At 54.6% G+C, this 25,164-nt stretch overlaps 2 protein-coding genes across 2 annotated transcripts in view; both read left to right on the plus strand.

Annotated features, from left to right (window-relative positions):
* Positions 1 to 25,164, plus strand: part of LOC142917354 (uncharacterized) — a 661,949-nt gene that overhangs the window by 550,352 nt on the left and 86,433 nt on the right. The window lies entirely within an intron of this gene.
* Positions 270 to 24,509, plus strand: LOC142917369 (activin receptor type-2B-like). The gene is made up of 10 exons (XM_076062008.1): positions 270 to 330; positions 549 to 649; positions 9,118 to 9,275; positions 12,789 to 12,926; positions 13,898 to 14,041; positions 17,459 to 17,592; positions 17,828 to 17,939; positions 18,063 to 18,201; positions 20,918 to 21,048; positions 22,838 to 24,509. The coding sequence occupies exons 3-10, from the start codon at positions 9,228 to 9,230 to the stop codon at positions 23,483 to 23,485; spliced, it is 1,494 nt and encodes a 497-aa protein (XP_075918123.1). The 5' UTR covers positions 270 to 330; positions 549 to 649; positions 9,118 to 9,227; the 3' UTR covers positions 23,486 to 24,509.

Here is a 25,164-nt window from a genome sequence, read left to right on the forward strand (position 1 = left end):
GTCTGGACGACCCCTTCTAGGCGCGCCCTCGTCGCTGGCGCTCGCCTGGCCGCCCGCGGCCGTGGAGACGCAGCAGCAGCAGCGCCGCCACCGTCGCTGCTTCTCCTTCAGCCGCTACGGCGACGCGGAGGAGGAGGCGGTGGGGGGGCGGTCGGCGGCCGGAGGCACCGTGGTTTGTGACGGTGTCGGCGGCGGTGGCGGCGAGGAGGGGGAGGAGGGGGAGGAGGAGGGGGAGAGTCGTCGCGGGTTCTGCTACGCGGCATGGCGCAACGTGTCAGGCGACATCCTGCTGGAGCGTCAGGGCTGCTGGGTCCACGACTGCCGTGGAAGGTGAGGAGGAAGACCGGTCAGACCAGCACACAGCAGCCCCCTCCTCCTCCTCCTCCCCACCATCTCCTCCCCCCCACCTCCTCCCCACCATCTCCCCCCCTCCTCCTCCTCCTCCCCACCATCTCCTCACCTCCATCTCCTCCTCCCACCCACCACCTCCTCCTCCCCCCCCAACCTCCTGCTCCCTCCTCCCCCTCTCGGTTTCCCACTGTGACCAGGAGCAAGTGCGTGGAGTCCAGTAGCAACCCGTTCGTCTACTTCTGCTGCTGTGACAGGGACCTCTGTAACATCGACTTCGCCCTACGGCCCAGGGCCCACGGTCAGTTTCGAGCCGGGAGAGACGCTGGAGATGGTTCGTGAGGCCGGGAGAGTTGATGCCATTCAAGCTCTCTCTCTCTCTCTCGCTCTCTCTCGCGCTCTCGCTCTCTCTCTCTCGCTCTCTCTCTCTCTCTCGCTCTCTCTCTCGCTCTCTCTCTCTCGCTCTCTCTCGCTCTCTCTCTCTCTTTTTACGATCAGAGGAAACAAGAAGATGCTCGGTGTAGTCGGCACTTTGCTCCGTTCATCATTTCGTTTTTTTTTGTTTTGTTTTAATGCTTTGCTTTATGTAAACCCCCCCCCCCCCCCCTTTTAAATGAAAGACCCAACAATATATATTTTTTTCTTCCCTCCTTTCCCCTTCCCTCTCTCTCTACCCCCCTCTCTGCCCCCCCTCTCTCTCTACCCCCCTCTCTGCCCCCCTCTCTCTCTACCCCCCTCTCTGCCCCCCCTCTCTCTCTGCCCTCTCTCGTCCTACTCCATTTGGCTTTCTCTCGCGCTCTCTCTCTTTTCTTTATAACTATGACAAGTGCTGCATCTGCACGCAGCCCTTCCCACAGTCAAATGGCCTCCGACGGGTAGCTTAGATCTACATGCAGAGCTCTCCGTCATCTGCCACCGAGCACACGGCCTCCTCCAGCGCCCACTGCTCCTTGAAGGCCGGCGCGGCGTGGGTCAGCCGCGCGTGGCGGAACTCCAGCCACACCCTGGCTCCGACCAGAGTGCGGAAGATGCCCAGGCTGCTGGCTGGACGTTGCCCCTCCAGGGCCACCTTCCTCGCCCTGTATATGGCGAGCTTGGCGTAGCCGAAGAGCACGTTGACCAGCCCCTGAAGATGTTGGGGTCCGTCGCCCTTCGGGTATCCAAAGATGAGGACCGTCGGGGAGAAGTGGAGGCTGAACCTTAGGAGGATGTTTCTCAGGACCTTGAACAGCGAGTCCAGGCTCTTGCACTCCATGTATTGGTGCACCACCATCTCCACTTTACCGCAGAACCGGCACTCCGGGGACGTGTCGGTGAAGCGCGCCAGGGAGACGTTGGTGGTGACGGTGCCATGGGCGATGCTCCAGCTGAGGTCGCCGATGCGGTTGTACGTCGGGCTGGAGTAGAGTTGCCTCTAGCGAGGCCTCTCGGGAGAGACGCAGGGCAGGGCTTTCCTCCAGGCATGGTCCTTGTGGCTCCTCAGGGTGTCCTGTTGGTGGAACCGGACCATGTAGGAGTAGAGCACCTTCCTCTTTACATTTGCGAAGGCCACCTCCGGTAGGTCTTCTAGCTGGCACAGGTTGTGATCCGCCTTCGTTTGTCGGCATTGACGATGCAGTGGCACGACTGAGAGCTCCGGTGGAGGGGGATCGAGAGGGGCCTCGTCATCCCCAACGCCGATGGGGGGCGTTCTCCCCGCTGCCGCTGAGAAGGCCCCCTTGGCTTCGGCCAGGATCCGGGCAGCCACCCGGAGCGGCTGCAGCCCTGTCTTTGCGGCCATGTCTGCTGGTCCGAGCCACCGGCCCCGTGTTTCAGGCTCCACCAGATCCCCCATCCTGGTGAGCCGTGCGTTGGCGAGGTGCCTCTCCATGCCAGGGGTGGTGGTGGTGGATGGCAGCTTTGTCTGTGGGTTCCTGAGGATCGGTTCGAAGACCAAATCCACGGCGGATCGCGGTTGGTTCAGCCTCCTGACGGCAAGGGAGCTCCATGTCTGCAGGACGCTTCTGTAGAAGGGTGGCAGCTGTCCCAGTGGGAGGCCCTGCAGGTCCATGTAGAATAGTTGTTTTGAGCACTGCAGACCCCCCAGCTGTTTCAGGAGGAAGGAGGCCGTGATGCTCCAGGCCGGTGCAGGGGCGGCGTGCAGGAACTTTTGCGCCGCCTGCAGTCGGAAGGTGGCCAGCTGACTCCGCACGCACACCAGCCCGTGACCGCCCTCGTCCAGTGTCAGGGCCAGGACCCCAGCCGCGACCCGGTGTCCTCCACCCGACCAGAAGAAGTCGAGGACTCGCTTCTGAAGTGCGTTAACGAGGCTCATGGGGGGGTGCAGGGAGAAGAGTCGGTGCCACAGCATGGACGTCACCAGCTGGATCACCACCAACATCTTTGTCCTGAAGGTGAGGAACTTGCACAGGCGACCCCAGGTGCCCAGCCGCTCCTTCACCTTCTCCTCCAGCTCCACCCAGTTCCTCTGCGGTGGTTCCTCCTCTGGTCCGAGGAACACTCCCAGGTGGTGCAGCGATGTTGTGCTCCAATTGATGGCTTTTGCCTTCTCGGGACACTCGGTCATGTCCCACGCTCCAACCAGCAGGCCGCTGCACTTTTGCCAGTTCATTTTTGATGAGGAGGCCTTCGAAAATACCTCCTGGCACTCATGCAGCAGGGCGACATCAGCCAGGGAGCGCAGGATGAGGAGGACGTCGTCGGCGTATGCCGTCAGGACCAACTTGACGCTTGGTTCCCTCAGCACCAGGCCGCTGAGTCTCCGCCTTATGAGACTCAGGAAAGGCTCTAATGCCAGGGCATAAAGTTGGCCCGACAATGGGCATCCCTGTCTCACTCCTCGCTCGAATTTGACCGGGGCAGTGAGGGCACCGTTGATCTTGATCATGCACTCCGCCTTGGTGTAGAGTAGGCAGATCGTTCGGACAAAGGCATCCCCAAAACCCAAGGTCTTGAGGGTTCCCAGCAGGTACTTGTGGTCCACTCTGTCAAAAGCCTTTTCCTGGTCAAGAGCCAGAAACGCGACTGGGATGCCCAACCTCTGGGACACCGCGATGAGGTCCCTGACCAGGAAGATGCCGTCGTGGATGGTTCGTCCGGGGATGGTGTAGGACTGGTCCCCGTTTACGACTTGTGCAATCACCCCTTTCAGTCGCAGGGAGAGAGCCTTCGTCAATATTTTGTAGTCTGTGTTCAGGAGGGACACCGGACGCCAGTTTTGTAGGTGCCTCAGGTCTCCGTTCTTGGAAAGCAGAGTGAGCACCGCCCTCCTCCAAGACTGAGGCATCACCCCGGCGACTGAGGCTTCCTCCAGCACCTCTCTGTAGTCCTCCTGCAGGTATGGCCAAAAAGCGGCGTAAAACTCCCCTTTTAGCCTGTCTAACCCTGGGGATTTATTCGGGGCCAGTCCTCTTACAGCTGCGTCAAGGTCAGTCCTGGTGAGCTTTTGCTCTAGCAGCTCTTTCCCGTCTTCCCCCAGGGTGGGTAGACCACTCCATGCCTCCGCCTGGGCCGGTTCCGATGTTTCTTCAGGGGAGAACAGGTTGCCGTAGAAGTCTCTGATGATGGTCGACTTCTGCTGGAGTTCGTGCACCAGGACACCGTCACCATCAAAGAGGCACTCCATGGATTTGTGTCTCCCATTCTGCCTCCCGAGGGAGTAGAAAAGCGGGGATCCCGTGTCGAGGTCCGTGATGAGCTTCACCCGGGATCGCACAAACGCTCCCCTCGTCTGCTCCTCATGTAGCCCTTTGAGACGCTCCCTATTCTCCTCGTATTCTTGGAGAAGAGCAGGGTCGCTGTCTTCGGCGAGGCGACCCTCCAAATTGAGGACTCGGGCTTCCATGTCGGTGATGTCCACGTTCTTCAGTCTGGTGCTCCCCCAGGTGTATTGTTGGCACAACAGCCTGGTGTGCACTTTGCCCATATCTCACCACTGGGCCAGAGAGTCGGACTGCGTTTTGCTTTTTCGCCACTCTTCCCAGAAGTCCTCGAACATTTCTAAGAAGGTGCCATCCTCCAGCAGTGAGTTGTTAAAATGCCAGTGGGACGCGCCCTCACGGGCCCTCTCCAGCCTGACACGGAGCACGATGAGGTTGTGGTCCGTGAAGGGTGCCGCCCTGATGCCAGTCGTTATGGCGCACATCACAAAGCTCTTAGAGATGTAAAATCTGTCGAGCCTGGACTGCGTCACCGAGCCATAGCGCCTCGTCCTCGTGTACGTGAACTGGCGTTGGCCCGGGTGATGTATGCGCCACACATCCACCAAGGCGGCGTCCTCCAGGAGTCCCTGCATTTCCCTCTTAGGCCCTACTCCCCCCGGCTGCCCCCCCGAATGATCCAGGGCGCCAAGTGTGCAGTTGTGGTCGCCACCCACAATCACGCACTCGTCGTCCGGAATCCCGGCCAGGTGCCTCCTCAGGAGGTGCAGAAACGGGATCTTCTCCTTGTTGGTCACAGGCGCGTACATGTTCAGTAGGTGGGTGGTGACATCGCCCACCCTGACCGTTACCGCGAGCAGCCTTCCCTTCACCACTTGGGTGTGGATGATGAGCTCGGGATGAAACCCTTTAGCGAACAGGGTCGCGACTCCACAGGAGGTGTTGTCAAGGTGGCTGTAGAAGGAGTCCCCTCCCCACTCCTTCCTCCAGTCATCCTCGTCCTCGACCGTGAGATGCGTCTCCTGAATGAAGAAGACAGAGGCAGCCTGTTTCCTCGCAAGAGACATTGCGGAAAACCTCCGCACTGCCTCCCTGCACCCGTTCACGTTCAGGGAGCCGATGTACATAGGCATTGCTTATTCCTTTCCCCCGTGGCCTCCCACCTTATAATTTGTTTGCGGAAAAATGTCAGCTTTGCCCTCTCCTTGCCCTGGGACTCGAGTCTCTGCTTGGCAAGGAGTCTCTCTGCTTGAGTCACAGAGGCCTTTATTGCCTTGCTGTCCTTCCATCGAGCCAAGGCAATGTCTGCTCTGTCTTTCCTCATGTTGGTCTCGTCGAGGAATTTCCAGAAATCTTCCGAGGAGATCAGGGGAGTCTGAGGGTCAAGGAGTGTAGACCCCTGGCTGCTCTCGCTCCCCATGCTGAAGCAGTCGTCCCGATCTGAATCGATTTCCTCGGCGTCCGGCTCCGCTAGAAGGGCTGCAGCGGCTGAGCTGGCGCATGGCCCAGCAGCGTCCTCTCCCCCAGTGTCAGGGATGGCCTGGGATGGCTCCTGCTCAGGCTCTTCGGGTGGATGGCCCGGTGTCTCTTCCGCTGGTTTTGGATCAGCAGTGGGACGGGGACCTTCCTCCTCATTCCCATCCATTTCGTCCTTGCCCTTGGTGAGTGTCTCTCTGCCAACTTCTACCTCTTGGTCAAGGACTTCCTGTATAGCTGGTGGGGAGTGAGTCTCTATGACAACAGTAGGCGGGTCGATTTCCGTGGTGATGTCGCCTTCATCGTCGACGGTCTCCTGCTGTAGAAACCCTTCCCCAGACGCACGCTGCTTCTTCCTCTTGGCGGGTTTCTTCCTCGCCGCCCACGCGTCACTCGGCGTGGCATCCGGGAAGGCAAAAACCGCGTCTTCGGCGTCTGGCAGCTGTTCTGCTTCCTCCCCTGGTGTGGAGGGTTTCACCGCTTCTTCCTGTTCGAGGTCTGGGAGGGGTTCCTCCTCTGAATTTGACCCTTGAGATCCGGGTCCTTCTGTATTCTTCCTCTTGCGATTTGTTCCTTGAGGCGGCGAAGTTGGGGCCACGACTTCAGGTGTAGGAGGATTCGTGGCTCGCGGGCCCGGTGTGGGCTGTTGGGGGGCTTGTTGCAATAGGGGCTCTTGCTGCTTTGCCCCCCTTGCTCTGCCTCCCTCCTCCCCGCTCTTTTCTCCGACCCTCGCCGTCGTTGGTTTAGGGCAATCCCTTCGTAAGTGCCCCTCTTCTTTGCAAAGATTGCATCTGATGCAATCTTTGGCATAAAACAGTCTATGAGCAATGCCTGCATTGACAATGACAAACGAGCCCTCTTCCTGCTGTCCGGTAGTCAGCAGGACGTGCACCTGCCTCTTGAAAGATAAAATGTGATTGAGAGCAGGATTTCTGCACCCCAGTGCCAGGGCACGTACTGGCACCACGATGGTGCCCAGCTTGGACACGTGTTCCAACACGGCCTTGTCGGGGATGTAGGGCGGCACGTTCCAAACGACTATTCGCGCCGCCACCGAAGCGATGGGTTCCAGCTGGACGTGGAGTCCCCCCACGGTCATCCCCTTCTCGACGGCCGCATCTGCCACCTTTTTCGTCGTCAGGAAGAAGACGGCTTTCCCGCTGACCTTCGAGGCGTGGGTGATGGTGGCTGGCGGGACGATGGCGGCCAGGGCCTCGACGTACGCCTCGATCGTGACGGAGCTCGAGGTGTAGCAGCGGATGCCGTTCTCGCGCAGCGGCAGTGGTCGCTGCGCGCTTGGGGGGGTTCGCTTTGGAGGAGAGGCCCTAGTGGGGGGCCTCGTGACTCCAGGCAGATTGGCAGCTGCGACCTTTGCGTAGGTGGCCATTTTATTCCTGCTGCCTTCAATTTCTACCTGACTGTGGTGCTGCGCTTCTGTACAGAGCTCCCCTTGAGAGAATGTAAACTGAGGATGAATAAAGAATCCTCGTTTAAGAAAATAATGAAAGGAAAAAAGAAAGGAAAGAGATATATTTATTCAATAAACTATTTTTATTGAATAAATTATGAAGCAGTAAATGAAAAAATAATTTGATAGTGATATCTAATTATAAATTTGCGTGTTAAATAAATTAATGTATTTTGCAAACAAATCTACTTTTTAGAAAAATGTGTTTATTAAATACATTCACTCATCGTTAAATAAATATAACTTAGAGTCCTTGCACACTCGTGGAGGCAAACAAAAAAGCAGTGTTAAGGAATCATTAACTAATAGGTTGCTTTAGCCTCAAAGTAAACAATTGCTTGTGTGGCCTTAAATTGTGAGGCACCTTTGTCAAGGTTTGAAAGGGTCAAGGTGCCTCACTTCTGTAAACCAGCTTAAAAGACGCTACGAATCTTAACAACGTTCATTGAAGCTCTGTCGTCCCGACAGGTCTGTTTCTTTCACCTGAAGAAGGCCACTTGTGTTGTGGCCGAAACGTCGTGAGAATTTTATTGTGTTATTTTATTAATTTATTATTTTATTCTCATTCTACGTGACTTTACCGAAAGAACCAAAGAAGATGAATCCTTGCAGTCACAAAAGCTTTAAATCGAAATTTAAGATAGGAGAGTGGCCTCCTCGACGAGGGCATGGAAGTGGCGATGTTAATGTGAGAGATTAGCGTGATGTTATTGTAAAATCGAAGAGTGGTGCAATCCAAAGGCATGCGTGCAAACCCAACGGGTGCAATCCAAAGGGCATGTGAGTATGTTAGTGCAATCCAAAGGCATGATAGTGCAATGCAAAGGACACGTGAGCATGAGAGTGCAATCTAAAGGACATGTGAGCATGAGAGTGCAATCAAAAGGACATGTGAGCATGAGATATCTAAGAGAGATGCATAGAGAGATACACACAGAGAGTCGGAAATAACAGCTGACATAGGCAGGTAGGATGGAAACATCACAGTCAGTTAAGACTGTACATGGTTAATAACGTCCTTCCAATGATTGCTCAGTTTGTACCCATCTTCTTGGTTGGAGTTGTGTCTGTGTTTATGTATCTGGATGGCTTCATGAACAAATCTCTGAAGGTAGCCGGTAGGTTTGCAGAGTACCTCCGTCTTGGAAAAATCAATTTCGTGTGAACCCACAGCGTTAAAACAATGATCGGCAACGGCAGAGGTATTAGTCCTACCGTGTTTCAGATCTACCTTGTGTTCACGAACACAGCCCGAGACATGTCGTTTCGTTTTCCCAATGTCACTGTTGCCTCAACCATAACTCAGTTTGTAGACACCAGGGTATTGCATGTCAGGAATCACATCCCTTTCAGATGGGATTAAATCACTGATTTTGTGTACTGTGTTGAAACGAACCTGGATCTTGTGCTTGTTTAAGATTTTGGAAATCTATTTGGTAACCCCTGCTATGTACAGTAAAGTGATGGTCTTGGTTGGATCCTCAGAAGGTTGTCTCCGCATGGCTGGGGAGACAGCTTTGCAGATGTACGGTCCGAGTATCCGTTCATCCTGAGGGCTTGGTGTACGTGCTCCAACTCACTGGCTAGGTGGTGCTGGTCGGAGATGCAACGGGCCCTATGGTGTAGTGTTTTGACGAGGGAATTCTTCTGGGCTGGATGGTGGTGGGAGTCAGGCTTTAGATAGGCATCCGTGTGGGTGGCTTTCCTGTAGACCGAATGTCCCAACAAGCCATCAGGTCTCTTCTCGATCAAAACATCCAGGAATGGTAGCTGATGACGTCGTGATTTATTTTATTTTATACCTACGTGACTTTGCCGAAAGAACCAAAGAGCATGGATTCCTGCAGTCACGAAAGCTTCAAATTCGATGGGAGCCTTTAACAATGGAGTCTATGGGAGCCTTTAACATTGAAGTCTATGGGAGCCTTTAACATTGAAGTCTATGGGAGCCTTTAACATTGAAGTCTATGGGAGCCTTTAACATTGAAGTTAATGGGAAACTTTAACATTGAAGTCTATGGGAGACTTTAACATTGAAGTCTATGGCAGCCTTTAACATTTAAGTATATGGGAGGATTTAACATTGAAGTCTATGGCAGCCTTTAACATTGCAGTCTATGGGAGCAGCCCCTGTGAGTGGCTTCACAGCTGAGCCTCCTGTTGCAGAGGGCACTCAGCAGGCTACGCCGGTGGCCAGGCCGGTGCCCACGCCGGTGGCCCTGCTGGCCGTCACGACGCTGCTGCTGCTCCTGCTGCTGCTGCTGCTCTCCGTGTGGATGTACCGGCGATGCCGCAAGCTGACGCACGCCACAACGCCTCCGCAGGTGGTGGTGGTACTATGTGTGCGTCTGTGTGTCTGTGTGTGTGTCTGTGTGTGTGTGTCTGTGTCTGGCAGAACAACCCCCTCCCTCCTCGTGGTGCCGGACGGGCAACGTCATGGGCAGTGCCGTGGGGGGAGGGCCAATTCCGATTGGCCTTTCCCCTCATTGCGTCTGTGGCCACCACAGCAGCTAAATGGGGGCTCTGGACGGGTGCGAGGGGCTGGTAACCCCTCCACCTTCAATAAATTACCACTAAACCATGTCTAAAATATCTAATGAATAAGCTTGTGCCGGAGGCCCCGGGGGGACAGGCGTCTTTGACGTCTCCTGGCCAAACCCCATTTGGCGGAGCCAGGAGATTGATTCTTTACCCTCGGGGCTCCTCCATAAACAACAAAAAGCCACTACGGATGGCCACGTGGAATGTTCGAACGCTCACTGCGGAGGAGAGGCTGCCACTCCTCTGTCGGGAGCTGGGCCGGTACCGTCTGGATCTCTGTGGCAATCAGGAGGTCCGGTGGACCAGCTATGGCTCCTGCCACTATGAGGAGTGGACAGTCCTCTACTCGGGGAGGAGACTACTAAACAACAGGGAGTGGCTCTTCTTCTGAACAAAAGAATGAAGGGGGCGTGGGAGCGTGGCGGTGATTTGTGGGAAGCTGTAAGTCCCAGGCTACTTTGGGCTCGCCTTCCCATCAACCGGAGGCGAGGAGTGGTGGTCAGGGTTACTTATGCCCCCACCGAAGACGAACATCCGTGGAGGGATGCTGGCAAGGTCGATGAGTCAGATGCCTTCTATGACCTCCTGTCATAGGTGCTGGCTAAAGTGGCCCCTCGGGATAGAGTCATCTTGTTGGGTCACTTTAATGCCCGAGTTGGTCATGATGCTGGCACCTGGTCTGGAGTGATTGGAAAGCATGGGCCAGATCAGCTCAATAACAACGGTAGGAGGCTGCTAGATTTTTGTGCAGCCCATGGGCTTTAAATTACCAACACGCTGTTCAGGCATCGGCGCATCCACACAACATCATGGACGCATGCCGGGTCCAAGCAAGAACATCTGCTGGACTACATAGTGACGGATCAGCGGATGTGGGTCCATGTCCTTGACACCAGGACCTACCGTGGAGCTGATCTGCCCTCTGACCATCGACTTGTCATCTGTAAGATGCGCCTGCCATTCTTCCACTCGGGTGGTGGGTATACACCCAGGACCCCATTCCAACCTAAGGTGGCCTGGTCTCAGCTAGCTGATGAAAGTTGCAAGCAAGAATTTAATCATCGCTTGCGGCTGGGGTTAGCATCGTCCCCCACTCCTCCAGATGTCTAGGGTACATGGGTGAGGTTTAGGACTGTGACTGCGGTCCAGACCTCCCAGAAACCCTGGCTGACAGAGGAGGTGTTCAGGATAGTTGAGATAAAGCGACAGGCCCACCCGAATTGTCTACAGCATCCCACGTCAGAGAATGAGGAGGCTTACCGTAGCCTTCGCTCAGAGGTTCGGAGAGCCGTGAGGCGCTAAAAGGATGGGTGGTGGTCGCGGGTTGCTGTGGAGATGGAGTCTGCCTCAATGGCCCGCGATCACAAATCCCTATTTAACTCCATCCAAAAAGTAACCTGCAGCGCCATACCTATTACCATCATTAGGGGGAAAAACGGGGATCCAATCTCCGACCCCCACGAACAGGTTTGCAGATTTGCTGAGCATTTCTGTGAAGTCCTGGGGGAAGGGAAATCCCTCGACATGGGGATGAGCCTGCAGAGGCTGCGGTGCCCCAAATATTTTAAGAAGTCACCCCTTGTGAGTGGTTGGCTGAGGTGCCATCTGTTGAGGAAGTACTAAAAGTGATCCAGAGTCTGAGACCAGGAAAGGCACCGGGCAGAGATGATCTCCCAATCCACAGTCATTCCCTCCCTTCTCTACGCTTTAGAAACGTGACCCCCCCAAATGGAACATCTTCGCCAGTTAGAAACATTTTGGCTGGCCTTCCTACGATCCATCCTGGGTTTAACCAGGCTGGATTGTGTGAGGAGCTCACAAATCCTTGAAAGATTTGGACAAAGTCCCATCGGTGAGCTCCTACGGCAGGCAAGGCTGCGTTGGCTGTGCCATGTAGCCCGAATGCCCAGCCACTGCATGCCTAAACAGCTTTTGTTCAGCCGGATCGAGAGGGCTAAATGGGCGCGGCACGGGCTAGACAAGAGATGGAGTGATGTGGTACAAGAGGATGTGGAGCTGAGTGGATTTGCCGATGACTGGTACCAGCGGTGTCAAGATCGGCCTCTGTGGAGGAGGCTCGTGAAGGACGCTGCTGGGCAGTTGGAGGCAGTCGCCCTCCAACAACAACGGAGGGCGGAGGAGTGACGCTCACAACAATGAGCGGAGCGCTGTGTGGCTAAGGCACAGCAGGTTGGCACAGTAAGGGGCACAGGTGGTGCATCAGCCAGTCATCTCAGTCATCTCAGTCAGTCGACCCGTGGCACCTGCTGGGTCTGCCCCGTGACCTCCTGCCAGCGGGCGTTCGACACTTCTAGTGGCCTCAAGGTGCACATAACCTGGCACAAGCATCGTGGTGATGTCACCGCCACTTAGTGGCGAATGGCGGTTGTTGTTGTGTCTGTGTGTGTGTGTGTCTGTGGGGAGCGGCAGTGTAGTGGTTAGCGCGCTGCGCTATGAACCTGGCGACCCGAGTTCGATTCTCGCTCACGGCCAACACCGCGTGGATTATCTGAACCGGTCCTGGGCCTCCCCTAGATCGACTAAGCCTGAAATGAGTACCCGGTGCGATGTGTGAGCATTGCCATCGGGGCGACAACGGCGGCCGGGCATGGTGCTGGGCAACTCCCCCTCCAGAAAAGAGAATTGTTTTGAGTCAAATAAAAACGTTGTTTCGTTAAAACAACCACCACCCGACACGGCCAATCAGTAAGGTTAGTGTCACGTAAACAAGACGTGGCCAATTCATTACTAGTATATAGTGTAGTGCAGAGTGTCATGTATAGTAGTGTATAGTGTAGTGTATAATAGTGTAGTGTATAATAGTGTATAGTGTAGCGTATAGTTGTGTAGTGGACAGTGTAGTGCATAGTAGTGTATAGTGTAGTGGTGTATAGTGAAGTGGTGGATAGTGTAGTGTATAGTGTAGTGTGGAATATAGTGCAGTGTATCGTGTAAACTTGAGTGTATAGTGCAGTGTATAGTATGGTAGTGTATAGTGTTGTATATCTTGTGTATAGTGTAGTGTATGGTGTAGTGTATGGTGTAGTGTATAGTGTAGTGCATAGTGTAGTGTATAGTAGTGTATGGTGTAGTGTATAGTAGTGTAGTGTATAGTAGTGTAGTGAATGGTGTAGTGTATAGTGTAGTGTATAGTGTAGGTAATAATGTAGTGTAAAGTGTAGTGTATAGTAGTGTATAGTGTAGTCACTTGCCCTGCCGGTCTGTCGAGGCTACGCGACGGGGGGTCTCTGCCGTTAACGGCAGCAAGGGTGGCTGACGGTCCACTTCGCCAACAGGAGGCGGTGAGCCTGACGGCGCTGCTGCTGCTGCGGCCGGTGCGCCTGCTGGAGTTTAGGGGCGGCGGTCGCTTCGGCTGCGTCTGGCGCGCTCAGCTCCTGTCTGAAATCGTCGCGGTGAAGATTGTCCAGCCCGTGGTGAGACCCCACACACACACACACACAGACCCTACACGACACGTGTTTCTACAGACTGGCGGAGGCCCACAGAGACCTACAGTGACCCATAGAGACCCAAAGAGACCCACACTCAGAGAGACCCACAGGGACCCACAGAGACCCACAGCAACCCACAGAAACCCACAGTGACCCATAGAGACCTACAATGACCCATAGAGACCCATAGAGACCCATACTCAGAGAGACCCACAGCGACCCACAGCAACCCACAGAGACCCACAGCAACCCACAGAGACCTACAGTGACCCATAGAGACCCAAAGAGACCCATACTCAGAGAGACCCACAGCGACCCACAGAGACCCACAGCAACCCACAGAGACTCACAGTGACCCATAGAGACCCATAGAGACTCACAGCAACCCACAGAGACCCACAGAGACCCACAGTGGACCCATAGAGACCCATACTCAGAGAGACCCATAAACACCCACAGAGACCCATACTCATAGAGACTTAACAGCAACCAACAGAGACCCATCGAGACCCATAGAGACCCACAGCAACCCACAGAGACCCACAGCAACCCACAGAAACCCACAGTGACCCATAGAGACCCATAGAGACTCACAGCAACCCACAGAGACGACCCTTAGAGACCCACAGTGACCCATAGAGACCCACAGAGACCCATACTCAGAGATTCACAGAAACCCAGAGACCCACAGAAACGCACTGCGTGTGTCTGCGTGTGTTTCCATGCGTCTCCATATGTCTCCATTTCTCCGCGTGTCTCCCGTGTGTCTGCGTGTGTCTGCGGATCTCGCCACGTGTGTCACCCCACGTCTCCGCGTGCATTTCTGCTCCCCCCCGCGAGACTTCTGCGCCTCTGGACGTGACCTCGGACTGGGTAACTTCACGCGTTTGCTCCCTCCTCCTCTTCTCCCCGCCGTCGTCATCGGCATTGTCTTCGTCCGAGACGCTCAGCAGAACCAACGGCTGTGGCAGAACGAGGTGGATATTTTCGGCACGCCCGGCCTGAGTCACCGCAACCTGCTGGAGTTCATCGGCGCGGAGAGGCGGGAAGGGAACGCCGAAGCCGAGCTGTGGATCATCACCGCCTTCCACGAGCGGGTTCATAGACTCACTCACCATGCAGAGACTCATAGACTACTCACGTAGAGACTCATAGACTACTCACACAAACACACACGCACAAAGACACACATGTAGTGCGTTTAACCGAGGTGCACACTTGATCTTGGAGGCAACATGTTTATTACCACAGGTTAACATTCACAGGATAATGACTTAGGATGGTGACCACCACAGATGACTATATACTTAGGATGGTGACTACCACAGATGACTATATACTTAGGATGGTGACCACCACAGCTGACTATATACTTAGGGTGGTGACCACCACAGCTGACTATATACTTAGGATGGTGACCACCACAGCTGACTATATACTTAGGGTGGTGACCACCACAGCTGACTATATACTTAGGATGGTGACCACCACAGCTGACTATATACTTAGGATGGTGACAACCATGGCTGACTATATATTTAGGATGGTGACCACCACAGCTGACTATATACTTAGGATGGTGACCACCACAGATGACTATATACTTAGGATGGTGACCACCACATATGACTATATACTTAGGGTGGTGACCACCACGGATGACTATATACTTAGGATGGTGACCACCACAGATGACTATATACTTAGGGTGGTGATCACCACAGATGACTATATACTTAGGATGGTGACCACCACAGATGACTATATGCTTAGGATGGTGATCACCACAGATGACTATATACTTAGGATGGTGATCACTACAGATGACTATATACTTAGGATGGTGACCACCACAGCTGACTATATACTTAGGATGGTGACCACCACAGCTGACTATATACTTAGGATGGTGATCACCACAGATGACTATATACTTAGGGTGGTGACCACCATGGCTGAATATATACTTAGGGTGGTGACCACCACGGCTGACTATCTACATGCTGGACGGGATAATTACTAAGTCGGACCAGGACAGCGAACACGCTGCCTGGTCCACGCGCGCGAAGACCGGAGACCGAGGACCCAGGCTTGAAGATGGCGGATTGATTCCCAGAGACCGCCCAAATTTTAAAATTTCACTTTCCTCCGTCGAGACCGACCATAACAGCATTCAATTTGAAGAAATTAAAATCCCAATGCCTCCTTCCGATATCGCCACAGAAGTCTTAAGCGTCCGTATCAAATCCCATCTCGGCCCACTCACTGTGATCAACGTCTACACCCCAACCGACCAGTTCTTGCCCTCGTAACTATCAGTTCAAGATAAATCGACTTTTACCAAACAACGACTCAATTTACACCATTGGAACCTCCTTTGCCAGTAGCAAAATATGATAATTGGTTTTTACCCTTATATCTGGCAACAAACTGACACCTTTTTTTTACAAGGAGTCATGTTTGCATTGACCACAATACCTGCGGTCCAACACCCATGTTAGACGAGGGCTCTAAGGAAAACTGTCTCGGGTGTGGACCAATCAATTTCAAGTACAGTGCCAATACATTATCAGAGTTGTGTGTTTTTTGTTTGCATTCTGACCGCAGGTATTGTGGTCAAAGCAAACGTGACTCCTTGTCAAAAATGTGTCAGGTTTGTTGCCAGATAAAAGGGTAAAATATCTTGAACGGCTCCCCCTATGGGGTACTCGGTGAAAATCAAACCAGAGTTCCATTATCTGGCCCTTCATCCTCACCAGATATCTCAATAGCATCAGGAAACCTCCTGTCGTCAATCGGCTGGTAAGTCTTTAGGGCCCTTGGATCCTTCCACCTACCAATTGTGTTGACCCTCAATGCCGCCAAGCCTTCACAAACTCCTGAACATCGCTTGTATTACAACTTTTAAAAAAACCAACTGGCCACTTTTTACTTCAGAATCAGAAGCATTATTCGCCGACAACATCAACCATATCCACACATCCGCACATAACTCTGAAAATATTTTCATAAGCATCATCGCAACCACCACCAAGCACACCACCCCGGCGGGTTGCTACAACCAACGCCTCCCACTAGCAAAAACCCCCAAAATTCTAGGTGTAACCTTTGACACTATGTTTAGCTTCGCTCAACACGGCAGAAACGTCCATGCAAAGGTTAACAAACGAAATAACATCTTACGAGCCTTAGCCGGCACATCTTGGGGTCAACAAAAGGAGACTTTACTCCTAACCCACAAAGCCATTGGACGTCCCATCATCAATTACGCCAGTCCCATTTGGTGCCCAAACCACTCCTCTACAGGTTACCAAAAGCTCCAAACCTCAAAAAACCAGGCACTTCGCCTAGCTACAGGATGCCACCTCGTGGCGCCCATTGACCATCTCCACCAAGAAAGCAAAGTTCTTCCGATTCAAGAACACTGCAAGCTTCTCACCGATCAATATCCGGCATCATGCCACTCGACAACGCATCCTTGCACAAAGCTACTCAGGGCCCCCCCCTGCACCTGCTAGGGAAATGAAATCCACCTTCCTTTACTTCAGCTCCGCCAACGTGCAATAAACTTTAAACGCTCTTCCACCAAATAGCACCACCAAATCAATGTAGAACCACTTGTGCACCGCCGCCACCGTGCACCGCCTGAACGCCTACAAGCCCCCAATGTCGTGCTAGGGGGTTGGCCCCCACCCATAGCAGACGATGAATAATCCCCAGACCCAGGCAACTCGCACAAGACCGGCTCGACTCCGTTCAGGTGACTGCTGCTCCGTGCTAGCCGAATACCAACATCGAATCGACCCAAACGTCCCAAACTGCTGCTGCCCTTTGTGCCAAGCAACGCCAGAAGACGTCTCCCATTTTCTCAGTTGCCCAAAACGCGGACCAAAAATTAGATCGATTGATCTCTGGCTAGACCCTTCCAAAGTGGCGATACAACGCCACCTATAAACAGAAAGTGCGAGGAAAAGAGCAACACACAGAGACTCATAGACTACTCACATAGAGACCCATAGACTACTCATCCAAAGACTTACACTACTACTACCACTGCAACCACCACTACTATAACCACTACCACTACTACCACCACTACTATAACCACTACTACTACTACCACCACCACTACCACCACCATCACCACCACTACTACCACTACTACCACCACCATCACCACTACCACCATTACCACTACTATCACCACTACAACCACTACTATCACCACCACCACCACTACCACCACCACTACTACCACCACCACTACCACCACCACCACTATCACCGCCATCACCACTATCACCACTACTGCCGCCACCACTACCACTACTATCACCACTACCACTACTATCACCACCACCACCACTATCACCACCATCACCACCATCACCACTACCACCACTGCCACCACCACTACCACTGCCATCACCACTACCACCACTGCCACCACCATTACCACTACTATCACCACCACTACCACCACCACTGCTGCTGCTCCCCTCTCATCACCCCAGGGCTCCCTGTCCGATCACCTCAAGTGCTCCACGTTGTCGTGGGCCGAGCTGTGCCACATTGGCGAGACGTTGGCATGCGGCCTCGCCCATCTGCACCACCACGTTCATGGAGGCAAGCCGGCCATCGCCCATCGGTATGTCAGTAGCAGGCCACCCACGGATCACCGTGGGTGGCGGAGTGGGTGGGGGGGGGGGGCCCTGCCAACCTTGGGTTCAGACTCCGCTTGCTGCTCACGCTGCTCTCTCTGACCCTTCGACCGCTCGAACGCGATGAGAGAAAACTAAAAACTAATCTAATCTTGAAATTCTTTTTGTTATTATATCACCCCAATACCCCCACCCCCCCCCCCCGTCCATCTCTACCCACAGCGACTTGAAGAGCAACAACGTGCTGCTGAGGAGCGATCTGTCGGCCGTCATCGCCGACTTCGGCCTGGCGCTCAAACTCCAGCCGGGCCGCCCGCTCGGCGACATCCCGCGGGTAAACGCCGTCGCCGCTTGCTCGTCGGAGACGCCGAGCGTCGGACGCCGCCGCCGTTCGTTACCCGCCAAGAGACCGGAGAGCGTCGCGCCGAACGTGAAACCCGAGCGTCGCGCCCTGCAGGTCGGCACTCTCTGCTACATGGCCCCCGAGCTGCTGGAGGGCGCCGTCTGCTTGCGGCGCGACGCCTTCCTTCGTATCGACGTCTACGCCCTGGGGCTGGTTCTGTGGGAGATCGCCACACGCTGCACGGCCGGTGGCGGTGAGTGGCGGTGGCGGAGGCAGCGTGGCCCCGGGGGAGACAAAGGCCGCCGGGGCGTGGTGCTGGCCGACCCCGCCCACCCCGATACCACGGTGCCGACACCACGTGATGTGTGTGGGGGGGATCTATGTGTGGGTGTGTCTGTGCGTGTGTCTGTGTGTGGGTCTGTGCGTGTGTCTGTGTGTCGGTCTGTGCGTGTGTCTGTGCGTGTGTCTGTGCGTGTGTCTGTGCGTGTGTCTGTGTGTGGGTCTGTGCGTGTGTCTGTGTGTGTGGTGTGTGTGTGTATCTTTTTCTGTGTCTGTGTGTGTATGTGTCTGTGCGTGTGTCTGTGCGTGTGTCTGTGTGTGGGTCTGTGTGTGTGTGTTTCTGTGTGTGTCTGTGTGTGTGTGTCTGTGCGTGTGTCTGTGTGTGTGTGGTGTGTGCGTGTGTCTGTGTGTGTGTGGTGTGTGCGTGTGTCTGTGTGTGTGTCTGTGCGTGTGTCTGTGCGTGTGTCTTTGTGTGTGTGTGTTTCTGTGTGTCTGTGTGTGTGTGTAATACCATCATTAAGGGAAAGAACAGTGATCCAATCTCTGACCCCCAGGAACAGGTTTGCAGATTTGTTGAGCATTTCTGTGAGGTCCTAGGGGAGGGGAAATCCCTCACCCAGGAAAAGAACATGGGACAAAGTGGGGATGACCCTGGCGAGGCTGCGGTGCCTCAAATATTGGAGGAAGAAGTCACCCCCTGTGAGTGGCTGGCTGAGGTGCCATCTGTTGCGGAAGTACTGAAGGCGATCCAGAGTCTGAGACCAGGAAAGGAACCGGGCAGAGATGATCTCCCAAGCGAAATGCTGAGGGAGGGTGGCGTTTGTGCACAAACTGCCCTACATGACATCATAACAACAGTCTGGACCACTGGATGGGTTCCGCAGGATTGGAAGGATGCTCTGGTGGTCCCCCTCTTTAAGAAGGCGGACCACACAGACTGGAACAACTACAGGGGCATCTCACTCCTCAGTGTGCCGGGAAAGGTCCTGGCAAGGATTATTCGACATCGCCTTGCCAGGCACGCTGAGGAGAGGCTTGCGGAGCCCCAATGCGGTTTCAGGAAAGGGCGGTCCTGCACTGATGCCATATTTTACGTCCGTCTGCTACAGCAGAGGTGTAGGGAATTCCAACAAGACCTACATCTCTGCTTTATTGACCTGGTCAAGGCCTATGATACCATCAGTAGGCCTGGGCTCTGGGTTGTTCTTCGTGCTTTTGGAGTACCTGACCCTCTGCTCACAATCATTAAGGACCTTCATGATGATGAGCGGGTCCGGGTAAAACTACGTGGCTGGGAGTCGGAGCCATTCGCTGTACACCTTGGGGTGCGACAGGGATGTCCTCTGGCTCCCACATAATTTAACATCTATTTTGACCACGTAGTTCATGAGCCCTTCAATAGCTGTACCGGTGGAATTTCCATCGGGTACAGATATAATGGGAGGCTGATCGATGCCCGGGTGCGGTCAAGGGATGGCTCCCTATTGCTCAACAATGTTACGTATGCCGACGATCTGGTGATAGTTGCTCACTCAGAGGAGGAGTTGGAGGCGCTGCTGCTGAACCTGGAGCTTGCCACTAAGAGGTAGGACCTTACCATCAGCCCCACCAAAACTAAGCACCTGCCTGGGTATTTTGTACCATCGGTCAATCCACCCCCACAACTCCCAATTGGTGACGGGGCAGTTGTGGAGAGGGTGGAGAGTTTCTCAAACCTAGGCAGTGTGCTCATGACCGGCTCCGGTTTAACAGCAGAGGTCTCACTCCGAATCAGTCGAGCGGCAATATCTTTTCATCGGTTGCGTAACGCTGTATGGAGCTACCTGGTCTCTCACTCCGCATCTCCAGGTCTTCTCGGCCACGGTCATTCCCTCCCTTCTCTACGCTTGCGAAACGTGGACCCCCCGGTTATAAACTTTTAGGGTGGCCTGCCTACGATCCATCCTGGGTTTAACCAGGCTGGATTGTGTGAGGAGCTCACAAATCCTCGAAAGATCTGGACAAAGTCCCATCGGTGAGCTCCTACGGCAGGCAAGGCTGCGTTGGCTGGGCCATGTAGCCCGCATGCCCAGCCACCACATGCCGAAACAGTTTTTGTTCGGCCGGATCAAGGGGGCTAAACGGGCGCGGCATGGGCTACAGAAGAGATGGAGTGATGTGGTACAGGAGTACGTGGAGCTGAGTGGACTTGCCGATGACTGGTACCAGCGGTGTCAAGATCGGCCTCTGTGGAGGAGGCTCGTGAAGGACACTACTGGGCAGTTGGAGGTAGTCGCCCTCCAACAACAACGGAGGGCGGAGGAGCGACGCTCACAACAACGAGCGGAGCGCCGGGTGGCTAAAGCACAGCAGGTTGGCACAGTAGGGGGCACAGGTGGTGCATCAGCCAGTCATCTCAGTCATCTCAGTCAGTCGACCCGTGGCACCTGGGTCTGCCCCGTGACCTCCTGCTGGCGGGCATTCGATACTTCACGTGGCCTCAAGGTGCACATGGCCTGGCACAAGCGTCGTGGTGACGTCACCGCCACTTAGTGGCGAATGGCGGTTGTTGTTGTCTGTGTGTGTGTCTGTGTGTGTCTGTGTGTGTGTGTGTCTGTGTGTGTGTGTCTGTGTGTTGTGTCTGTGTTGTGTGTCTGTGTGTGTTGTGTTTGTGTGTGTGTCTGTGTGTGTGTCTGTGTGTGTTGTGCCAGGCGTGCTGGGTGAGCACCACGCTCCCTTTGAGGACGAGGTGGGTGAGTGCCCCACGCTGGATGAGCTCCAGCACATCGTGGTGCACGGCAATGGCCGCCCAGCGATCCAGGAGCCCTGGCTCAAGCACCCGGTCGACATCTCACTCAGTCACTCACTCAGTCTCTCACTCACTCACTCACTAGCTCACTCACTCAGTCACTCACTCAGTCACTCAGTCACTCACTCACTCAGTCACTCAGTCACTCAATCACTCAGTCACTCACTCAGTCACTCAGTCAGTCACTCACTCAGTCACTCAGTCACTCAATCACTCAGTCACTCACTCACTCACTAGCTCACTCACTCAGTCACTCACTCAGTCGATCTCTCACTCACTCAGTCTCTCACTCACTCACTAGCTCACTCACTCACCTGCTTACTCACCTACTCGCTCACTCACTCACTCAGTTACTCAGTCACTCCCTCACTCACTCACCCACTCAGTCATTCACTCACTCGCTCACTCACTCGCTCACTCACTCAGTCACTCACTCACTCACCCACTCACTCAGTCACTCACTCACTGGCTCACTCACACACTCCCTCACTCACTCACTAACTCGCTCACTCAGTCACTCACTCACCCACTCACTCAGTCACTCACTCACTCTCTCATTCACTCCCTCACTCTCTCTCCTACTCACTCACTGGCTCACTCACACACTCCCTCACTCACTCATTCACTGACTGGCTCACTCACTCACTAACTCGCTCACTCACTCACTAACTCGCTCACTCACTCACTCACTAAATCGCTCACTAACTCGCTCACAATACTCACTTACTCTGTCATTCACTCCCTCACTCACTCTCTTACTCAGTCACTCACTCACTGACTGGCTCACTCATTCACTCCCTCACCCACTCACTCCCTCACTCACCCACTCACTCACTCAGTCACTCACTTGCTTACTCACTCACTCACTCAGTCACTCACTCACCCACTCACTCACTCAGTCACTCACTCACTCACCCTCCTACTCACTCGTTCACTCACTCAGTCACTCACTCACTAGTCACTCACTCGCTCACTCAGTCACTCACTTGCTTACTCACTCGCTCACTCACTCAGTCACTCAGTCACTCACTCGCTCACTCACTTCCTCACTCACTCAGTCACTCGCTCGCTCACCCACTCACTCACTGAGTCACTCACTTGCTTACTCACTCACTCACTCAGTCACTCACTCACCCACTCACTCACTCAGTCACTCACTCACTCACCCTCCTACTCACTCGTTCACTCACTCAGTCACTCACTCACTAGTCACTCGCTCACTCAGTCACTCACTTGCTTACTCACTCGCTCACTCACTCAGTCACTCACTCGCTCACTCACTTCCTCACTCACTCAGTCACTCGCTCGCTCACCCACTCACTCACTGAGTCACTCGCTCACTCACTCTTTCCCTCCCCTCCTCCCTCCCTCTATGTCGTCTCCCTTCTCTCTTAGCCTCCTCTGTCGCACCTCCTGGTCAATGTTCCTAGGGTGCAGCGGTGGCTATGAGATGTTGACTACCTCACCTGGTCTACAGGAGGCCGTGGGTTCGATCCAGACCCTGACGATGTCTGCTGCTGTATTTGGAGTTGCGTTTTAACCTCTGATGATGGTCACTCATCCAGCAGTGGATTGACCACGACTGATGTCACATTTACCATCGTCTCTCCCGGTCTGTCAATCGGTGATTGATTTTGATCTTTCGCTATCGGCGGTGGTGGCGTGGTGGTGGTAGCGGTGGTGGTGGCAGTGGTGGTGGCTTGGTGGTGGTGGCTTGGTGGTGGTGGTGGCTTGGTGGTGGTGGTGGCTTGGTGGTGGTGGTGGCTTGGTGGGGATGGTGGTGGTAGCGGTGGTGGTGACGATGTTGGTGCGTGACTCCCAGGGACTGTCCCAGCTGTGTGTCACCATGGAGGAGTGCTGGGACAAGGACGCGGAGGCTCGCCTCTCGGCGCACTGCGTGGAGGAGCGTCTGGCGCAGCTGCGGACTGACCCGGGGCTGCCTGGTGGCAGCGGTGGCACCACAGCCGCCCCTCCACCCACCACCACCACCACTATCATCACCGCCCCTCCACCCACCACCACCACCACTATCGTCACTGCCCCTCCACCCACCACCACCACCACCGTCACCGCCCCTCCACCCACCACCACTATCGTCACTGCCCCTCCACCCACCGCCACCGTCACCACCGTCACCGCCCCTCCACCCACCGCCACCACCACCACTATTGTCACCGCCCCTCCACCCACCACCACCACCACTGCCCCTCCACCCACCACCGCCACCGTCACCGCCCCTCCACCCACCGCCACCACCACCACTATCGTCACCACCCCTCCACCCACCACCACCGCCACCGTCACCGCCCCTCCACCCACCACCACCACCGCCACCGTCACCGCCCCTCCACCCACCACCGGCACCGCCAGGCCCTTCTGCTCCGACCCCGGCGTCGTTGTCCGTCTCTCCACCCCGACACCCCCTTCACTCCTCCTCCTTGTCGCCCCCATCGAGGAGTCGAGCCTCTAGGCCGGGGCGGGCGCGGTGGGTAGGGGTGGGGGGGGTACCCCATGAGTTGGACGAATGACCATCAGCTTTGCTAGGCCTGGCTGGACAGGCTTCACTAGGCCTGACTGGACAGGCTTTTCACTAGGCCTGACTGGACAGGCTTCACTAGGCCTGACTGGACAGGCTTTACTACGCCTGACTGGACAGGCTGTTTTCACTAGGCCTGACTGGACAGGCTTTGCTAGGCCTGACTGGACAGGCTTTTCACTAGGCCTGACTGGACAGGCTTCACTAGGCCTGACTGGACAGACTTCACTAGGCCTGACTGGACAGGCTTTTTCACTAGGCCTGACTGGACAGGCTTCACTTGGCCTGACTGGACAGGCTTCACTAGGCCTGACTGGACAGGCTTCACTAGGCCTGACTGGACAGGCTTTGCTAGGCCTGGTTGGACAGGCTTCACTAGGCCTGACTGGACAGGCTTTTCACTAGGCCTGACTGGACAGGCTTTTCACTAGGCCTGACTGGACAGGCTTCACTAGGCCTGACTGGGCAGGCTTTTATACTAGGCCTGACTGGACAGGCTTCACTAGGCCTGACTGGACAGGCTTTTTCACTAGGTCTGACTGGACAGGCTTCACTTGGCCTGACTGGACAGGCTTTTTCACTAGGCCTGACTGGACAGGCTTCACTTGGCCTGACTGGACAGGCTTCACTAGGCCTGACTGGACAGGCTTTACTACGCCTGACTGGACAGGCTTCACTAGGCCTTACTAAACAGGCTTTACTAGCCATAATAGAGGTGTTTGGGTCTTTACTAGGCCTGACTGAACAGACTCCACTAGGCCTCACTGGTCAATCCACAGCTGGATGAGTGACCATCAACCTTTCCTATACTGTTAAAGTCCTATCGTGTTTGTGTCTTGTGTTGTTTTTGTTGTAACGTTCTGACACCGTGCCCCCTACTGGACATCTGTGACACACCAAGAGCTTTACAGCTCTTCAGATTCCTCCGGTGTTAATAAAGACTGGCATCACTCTCAAATGTTTGTCGTTTGTAAAGCTTCCGCCCCATTACGCTCCCAATGACTATGACGCATTAGCAAATCGTAGCCCGTTTAGGATCAGCAAGATCACACACCCACAACAGGGGTTGTGTATGGGTTAGTGTATAGGGTAGTGCATAGGAGTGTAGTGCAGTGGCGTCACTAGGGGGGTGCGGGGGGTGCGGACCGCACAGGGTGACACCATCAGAGGAGGTGACACCAAAATGACTGTACAATTTCTGTGCAGTGTTTCAGTATAAATTTATTATTTTAATAAATAAATATATTCCTGCAGTTCTATAGCTAAGTCCAGCTTACACGCGCAGCGGGTTTTATGGAAGTCAGAGACAAATCTTGGAGGCGACACTTTTATGCAACATAAACACCCGGCAGTACAGTCCCAGTCTCACACAGGGCGATGGGCCCTTCCAACCACTGCCTGGGGAGTTACTGCCTCCGGGCAAGCGTTGCCCTGTCACGGGGCTACAACTCTGGGTCCTCCGGCTACGGGTGCCCTAGAGGAGGCTGCACCGACCCGACCCAGCCAAGGTGCGGGTTCCGACCACTGGCCCACTCGGACCCGGCCCTCACAAAGACATCGGGCCGGGGGTATCCCAGGGTCTCACAACTGAGCCACACAGAGTCCCGGTCCTT

This window comes from Petromyzon marinus, unplaced genomic scaffold, assembly GCF_048934315.1.
Source record: "Petromyzon marinus isolate PM22_M1 ecotype Great Lakes invasive population unplaced genomic scaffold, UKy_Petmar_22M1.pri1.0 PM_G_Scaffold_47, whole genome shotgun sequence".
Classification (NCBI taxonomy): Eukaryota; Metazoa; Chordata; class Hyperoartia; order Petromyzontiformes; family Petromyzontidae; genus Petromyzon; species Petromyzon marinus.

Excerpts from the sequence above, each read along its gene's own strand:
- LOC142917369 (XM_076062008.1), top strand. The coding sequence starts at position 9,228 with ATGTACCGGCGATGCCGCAAGCTGACGCACGCCACAACGCCTCCGCAG. Across the intron at positions 17,940-18,062 it reads CGCTCGGCGACATCCCGCGG|GTCGGCACTCTCTGCTACAT; the intron begins GTAAACGCCGTC and ends CGCGCCCTGCAG. Across the intron at positions 21,049-22,837 it reads AGCCCTGGCTCAAGCACCCG|GGACTGTCCCAGCTGTGTGT; the intron begins GTCGACATCTCA and ends CGTGACTCCCAG.